The 7,704-nt window shown below is 33.0% G+C and overlaps 1 protein-coding gene across 1 annotated transcript; it reads right to left on the bottom strand.

Annotated features, from left to right (window-relative positions):
- Positions 1–505: 505 nt before the first annotated feature.
- On the bottom strand, positions 506–2,105 carry LOC111412898 (homeobox-leucine zipper protein ATHB-22-like). The gene is made up of 3 exons (XM_023043768.1): positions 1,896–2,105; positions 1,254–1,582; positions 506–1,030 (listed from the first exon to the last, which is right to left on the bottom strand). The coding sequence occupies exons 1-3, from the start codon at positions 1,987–1,989 to the stop codon at positions 782–784; spliced, it is 672 nt and encodes a 223-aa protein (XP_022899536.1). The 5' UTR covers positions 1,990–2,105; the 3' UTR covers positions 506–781.
- Positions 2,106–7,704: the final 5,599 nt, after the last annotated feature.

Here is a 7,704-nt window from a genome sequence, read left to right as displayed (position 1 = left end):
GGGTCCAAAGGCCTATTACTTCTGCTCAATAGCTGACTAGTGATGAGTTCATGATAGTGATGAGTTTTAGTTTATTATTTATTTTTATTTTTTTGGTTGAGAGTTATCTTTGTAGACTGCGTCCATTTTTGGATCATCTCCTGAACTGCTGCTTATGCTGCATGTGCTTCTAGGGCCTCACTCATTGCAGCCATTTCCCGAAAAGGGGGAGACAAAGAAGTGTTTGCTCCCATTTTTTGTTCATGTGAAGAATCAAACTAGGTCCCGAAATCTACGAACTATTGGATCTAGCTCAAGATCACCATTATGTCGTAAAGATCAAAAAGATTTTTATTTATTTTTTTTATTTATTTTTTGTGAAAGAAAGGTTAAATATCAACTTGCAGTGCAAGAGAATGTGTTTAGATGAAAAACTTGAGATGCAATATCTTTTACACCCTAGACATGAGAAATGGCATTTTTTTTTTCCAAATAAATTCTCGAATAATAGGAATTGAACAAATAATGAGCACAAAATTCAACACATAAGATTATCAACAAGCTCACGGATCAACAACTCGACGTTCACATTTGACTTCAAATTAAGTTCTAATCAACAACAACAACAATAAGCTGCTTCTAATGAAGCTAGTTTGATCGTTATAAATCCCTCGAAGTCTCTCTACAAAACCTAGTTAATGATAAATATTTCGACGTAAACTTCTAGAGTTAACCCTCCAGTCGCGACAAGTTATTGTACTCTTCTAAAAGTAAATTAAGCAGATAGAAAATAGCAGTAAATTCAAGGACGAGAAGGCTGCAGAACATTCCAATATGAAGGCATGATCGGAGTATAGTCATCCACGTTTAGAACATAGTTGGACTGATCTGGGATGTTCTGATGAGTACTGCTTGATCCTCTAGGCTTATCGGACGAGGTAGGAATCGAAGTGCTTTCAACCATCTCTTCCCCCGAAACTTCTGCATTGTAACCTCTGCAGACTTGCTTCTTTGTTACTTGTTCCTTGAGTATTGCCCTCAATGTCATAACCTTACAGTTCAAATAAACAAACAATTAAGTTCTTCAAAATATTTTCCGGTCTCTATTTAACGATCAAAAGAAAAAAGGGTGCAATTTTATTTTTTATTGAAAAAATGCAAGTTCTTGACAACGAGTATTCGATTATCTGAAGATCAAGTTCAATGTTCCATGTAATATTTGCATGCATGAAAAGAAACTCGATATGACTAGAAAGAAATGCAAGAACACCAACCTCTTCTAGTAGCTTCTGCTTCTCCCTAGATACATCATCAAAATCTTGCTTAAGCGCATCGTACAAGAGTTCAAGCTGCTGCGCCTTCCACCGAGCCCTCCTATTCTGGAACCAGACCGCAATTTGCCGTGGCTGCAGCCCGAGTTCCACGGCCAGCTTCATTTTCCGCTCAGGGTCCAGCTTAATCTCCTCTTGAAAACTATTCTCCAAAGACTCCAACTGCTCACTGCTCAATCTTTTCTTCTTCTCTTGGCTGCACCCATAATTGTTCATCTTGTTCATTGTTGGGAGCACTTCGTGTTGTGCCTGCATTGAGTTCATCTCTAAACCTGATAAAGAGACAACAAAACAAAAGAGTCGCTCAATAAGGGGTTTTCAGAAGCTAGGAGTAGGATCTTTAGCTCCCTGCTTTCTGGTCTGGCAATTCTCAGCTTTATACTTACATTCTTTTCAATGAATATGAGGGTTTTTCCATTTCTTACAACGACCAAAACATGGTTCGAAAATATATCGACTAAAAGTCTTAAACCTTAATGATTTGGAGAATCTTTGCCTAGCTAGTATCATTCATGCAATAACACATAAAAAACATCTATAAATTAAAATTCTGCTGTCGATCAGCAAAGAAAAATCCTCTATTACCTGGAAATTGATCGAAATTGTAGTTGTAGAGGAAGCTGAAAGAATGATCCGGTCGAGAAACAATAGGCACTCGAAGATTACCATTCCATTCCATGTTCTTCTTCTTCCTCTCCCAACTGCCAAGTATCAATCCAAAGCCTGTCTCTAGTATAGCGGATCTTGTACCTACACAAAAACAGGTTTTTGAGTGCAACAGAATGAGTATGAAATTTAGTCTGGATTTTATAGAACAATTTGAAAGACCAGGTAAGACTCCATGGTTAAACTTAGTACAAAACTAATAAATGCTAGCGTAATAGTACCCCAGAGTACATATTACGGAGTATGACTAAACAGTATAATTAATAAAAATTTTGGTGAGAAGAGTATTAAAATGGTAATTAATCAAAGGTCACCATCTGGTCCCTTCAAACGCCTTCCCTATATCACTGACAACATGCCTTCACTTTCTCATGCCCTTTTCTGGCTAGTTTTCTTTCTCTAGCTAGTCCCCCACGCCACCCCACCCAACTTGAGGAGCTTCTTAAGCACCTAAAAGAAGCTCCTATTTGAGCTCTATTTTAATTTAAATGTATTTTTTTCATTCTTCTTTTCAATTACACATCCTTCAATAAAATAATATTAGACTTAAATTCAAAACTTTTCTTCATTTATTAACCACACATTCTCCAAAAAATCACTATTTTAAAATACACTTTTTTGTAAAACCTCATTAAAATGAAGCCTAAGGGCAAGATGGAAACATAAAATCAGTACACACAGACTGCCACGTCTTAACAGCACAAGTAAATGTTAAGATTAAAGAAGCAACACAGAGAGACAGAGAGAGAGGGAATCCAGTTGTTTGTTTATTGTACTTATGAGTTGCTGAAATATCAACCTTCTATTTCAAAGTTGGATTCTTCAGCTTTATGGCTTTATCTGCAAGTGCATTGAATGAATGGGTTCTGATCTACAGGACAGAGAGACTCAAGAAAATGAGTGATGAGAGGTTATCCTTTCAATAAAAAACGTGGGACAAGAGCCAAAAAAATAGGTCTGACAAGTTTTTGTCCTAAAGATTATTCGTCACAACACTCCCTTTGAAATTTACACGAGCAAAAACTGAAAGAATATTGGGTTGAGAGCTAGAAGGTAAAAGGAAAAAAGAAAAGAAAAAGAGTGCTATATCTTATGTGCTCTCCGTTGGAATTGGTTAAGTATAAAAATAGGAAAAGTAGCTATCGTGTCCACTTCAACCAAATATTCGGATTTAATCCGATAGTCAAATTACAAATGTAAATAGACCAACTTGTTCTACTATCAAATAGATCGTTATAGCATATTTAAAATTTCATAATTAATTCCGGTTGATTGAAAAGTTACGATCCAAAATTGGAATGAAATAGAGGAAAACTGGCCTGAATTTTGCCCTCCATCGCTCGAGCAACAGGGCTATCACTCAAATGATAGGCTAGAGACTGACGGAGGAAAAGTTTGCGTTAATATTTTGACACTGGCGTTCGAGCAAGAGGCCAACAACAGCAACTTTAGCTTCCCTTCGTAAGGTTACGAGGTTTGATATGCAACACTTCACTCACAACCTTCATCCTCTATAAATATGACCCTTAGGACATCTATTCTTTCATCCCAATGATATGCAATCATAGCATACCATTCTCTCTTCTTTCTCTACCTAAATTTTGTATAATTTTGATTTTTCTTCATTCAATCATAAAAAAGAGTACAAAATCCGATTTTTTTCCGCTGATTTTGTGTTTTGGAGTGCTACTAACACAAGAGGATAGTCATTTGTCTTGGAAGTTGATTGCCATCATCCGTAAGCACCGTTGCGGGGCAAAATCAACTTAAGGACAAAGAGTTCACTTGTCTCGACTTTGCATCCATTTCATTTGGCATTATTTTTGTGGAATAATTTTTTCCTTGTTTCCTTGCCATTATTCAGTCCTATTTTCGGTAATGTCGGTAAGTTTGCTTTTGGTTTTTAAAGTCACCACTCTATTATTTTTCCAACACTAATATTAAGATTTTGTGTTTAATATTAAAATATCGATCTTGTTAAGAAGAGTAATCCAAACCCTTATATGCTGGTTAATAATTCGGTTTTTCATCGATATGATATATATTCCTTAAAAGGTCCACGCAAGATTGTGACTCGTAAGAACACCAACTTTTGAAATTTTTGTACTCTTTTAAGTCTTAGTTAGATCGAAGTGCTTGTTTAAGTTTAATAAGATATCATATTAAAATTCGGAGTTCTATCATAAATGATTAACTCTGTTATGTAGTCCAAATCCATTGATTAATATTTTGATATTTAATTGATATGAGATTATTTTTTAATTGATACATCATACAACACAAATTATTTTCAGCATGTATAGAAAGTGAATTTTAAAATAATGAGAAGTATTGGTCTTTCTATTTTTCTACTTTTCTCTCTTTTCCTTTTCCTGTCAGTTGGTCTCAACTCTATTTCTATACTGCATGTATATTATAAATTAAATATCATCTTTACTTGAATCTGCTACTATAAGTTGAACACCTAAGAATATTCGTTTAATAAATTATTTATGTTATAATTTTGATTGGTGAAAGCTCCTTTTTTCTTGACCTACAATTCCTTTGTTTGGGATAGACATACTGTCAAGTTTCTCATATCAATCTATTTGTTTGAAGGGGTAAACATTAAAAATGCCGTCTTGCAATAACAGGAAGTAAATGACCATTAATATAGAGTTAGAATTACAAAGGTATATTGACATTGACAAAAGATTTTGTTTAGAGATAAACCAAAATTTTAGCAGATTTTGATAAAATTTGATGACATGCTTAGTTGAAAAGTCGATGGTTGAAAACCATCGTTAGGATCAATATGTTAATTAATGAAAACTTAATGATAAGAATGTGAAAAGTAATGTTAAGAACCTATCCTGCAATTAAAATCATAAAACCCCCTTTTTTTGTTAAAAGACAAATTTACCCTTATATTTTATTAAATAAAAAGTAAAAATGTTATATTTTGGACTTCCGTTTTTCATTGGACGATCTAGGTGAGATGAAAATTTCAAATTCCGTGCTAAATAAATTATTCTTCACAATCAAAGATCTCTAGTTGAAGATATCATGCTAAACTTTAATGGGAATGGGAAGAACTAATGTCAAGATGTTAACCTGATGCCTAAATAAACTACTGAATAAATTTTCTTCAAGTATAAATTGTAAGTTTTATTATCATAAAAATTAATTCTCATTTAATTATTAATGAAACGGTCACTCTTCGTTTGGTCCCAATGCTTAGACAATTTTGCCTTCGAATTTTCCACTAAATTCTTAGCAACCCACGAATTGTTGCAATTTGGTAGCCAAATTTTATGATTGCTGACGGGATTCTTTATTCTACAATAATTGCAACAAATTCTCCACAATGTTTCTGAAGTCTTCTGTTTATCTCTTGGAAGTTTCACCAAATATATAAGTTGGGCACAAATGTTGCTAGCTAGTTTTAAACTTTGATTAGCTTGGTTCATTCTTGAGTGCAAGCGTTAGCTATATTTATAGGTCTTTGGTTTCTAAACAACACGGGTATAACATACGACAATTAACGTTGTAAATATTTTTGAGTATCTCCAACTCTTGTATTGAAATGTAAATATATTATGAAAAAAACTTAATAGAATATAATATTATGTATCGATTGTTTTTAAAAACATAATTATCAACAAAGAATTACATATACAAAACAACAATTTAAATTTTTTTAAGAATATTTTGATCATTTAAATGGTGATCAAACAATTATTATCATATATAAAAGTACACTAAACTGCAAATTACTGTATCAAATCGATATATTTTAAATTCACCCTAATCACATAGCAAAAAAGAACATATCATATTCTTTTAATGTGACTTCTTATTCTACATTATACACACAATTAATTTGAAGTTAATTAGTTATTTGCTAATCATTTATTTGATATTAATGTATATTGAGAATTTCAATTGTTTATTTTCATGAATATTCAACAATTATATATCAAACATAAATAACCAAATATTTAGTAATTATCTTTTTTATGAAATTAACATATAGACTGAATGAGAGATTAATGATGGAAATGAATACGTATTTTAAATTAAGGATGAAATTGAATTTGTGTAAAGTTGGTGGATGAAACTTAAAAAACACTAGTTTTAACTTGTTTTCATCTGTACATTCTCTCTTCATAGTCCTTTTCATGGAGATGGATCTCTCTCGCACCGAACTTCGTGTTACTGTCATATCTTCTATATTATTTCTTTTATGAATCTCAACTTTTCCAAACCCCCTCTTCTAATCTCTCTTGTATTCCATTTCTAATTGCCTTTTGTGAGTCCATTTTTGTCAAACGGTCACGTTATAATATTTTATGTGGATTAGCATAAGTATGGTCGATTTACTCATAAGCTTATTTTAAATTTTATTTTGGACAATTGTTTTATTATAATAATGTTCATGCATAGTTAATACATTGGTTAATATTTTTATATTTAATCTGTGAGATTTATTACCTATAAGCTCCGCAATATAGTGACTCATTTAATGACGCTAACTTTGTAATATGTGTGCTTGTTTAAGTCTTCGTTGGATCTAACTGATTTTTTTAATTTTATGATCTCTAATACCATATTAAATTTAGGATTTCATCTTGAAGAGATCAATCTTGTTGGAAGTAGATATGTGATTATTCTTTAATAGATACTTCATACAACATTGTAAAGTGAATTTCGACATAATGATTAGTTTTGGTCTTCTAATTTATTTTTTTTTCTTTTCCTCTTCGTTTGTTTCAGCCGTGTTTCTATGCAAAATGTATAATATGCTTCTTTTTGTACTCCATTAAAATCAAATTTGGGGAGGAATGTATTTTAAAATAATGATTTTTTTAATAATGTGTAGTTAAGAATAAGGAATTTTTTTATTTTTGCGTGTAATATTAGGTTATTAAAGAATATGTCTTTGAAAAGAAAAAAGATAAAAATGTATTATGAATAAAATGGTGCCAAAACAGGAGATATAAATTTAAACTGGAAATTACACACACCCCTGTTTTCCAACTTTCAAATTTAAAAATCAAGTTTGACAATTATTTATACAAAAACTTGATCATAATTCAACATTCTAATTTTAATTATATTATTATTAAATTATCTTAAATCAAACCACTCTCTTTCTCTCCATCAATCAACCTAACCCTAAATCAAAACACTTCTTTCTCTTTCGATCTACCGGCCCCAACTTTCTTCGAATTTCTCCTCTCTCTGACGAAAGAAACGCCACCACTGAATTGAGCTAAATTCCTGGACGTATTCACCCAATGGACAAGACCCTTTCTTCATTGTGACCAACAAATTCATCGAGTATCCTTTCTCCCCTATGATTGAGAGTTGTCTCTGTTGGAGAAACATCCAGATTTTTGATGCTATTGCAGTATCATGAATCAAGCTTAACGTGGTGGCCTTGTACTCCTTCACGGAAAGGAGGTGATTTCACTTACCATTTAGGGTCTGTCGTCGTCGAATGATTTACGTGGTAAAGCTACTGGTGTTAATGCTGTTTCGGGACCCAAAATTGGTCGTGCTGCTGGTCATGATGCTCCTACTGGATCACTAGTTAGAGCCCAGCCGATCATTTTTTCTTCACGGGCATCGTTGCCATCACCTTTGTGAGGGCTGACTGCAGTAGTGCTTAGTTCACTGTTGCATGCAGCATTGAGATCGACAGTGCAGTGATTTGGGCGTCATCGCTGCAGTGATGATCTGAGTG

Source organism: Olea europaea, chromosome 2 (assembly GCF_002742605.1).
Source record: "Olea europaea var. sylvestris chromosome 2, O_europaea_v1, whole genome shotgun sequence".
In the NCBI taxonomy this organism is placed as follows: domain Eukaryota; kingdom Viridiplantae; phylum Streptophyta; class Magnoliopsida; order Lamiales; family Oleaceae; genus Olea; species Olea europaea.
This window is presented reverse-complemented; position numbering and strand designations above follow the sequence as displayed.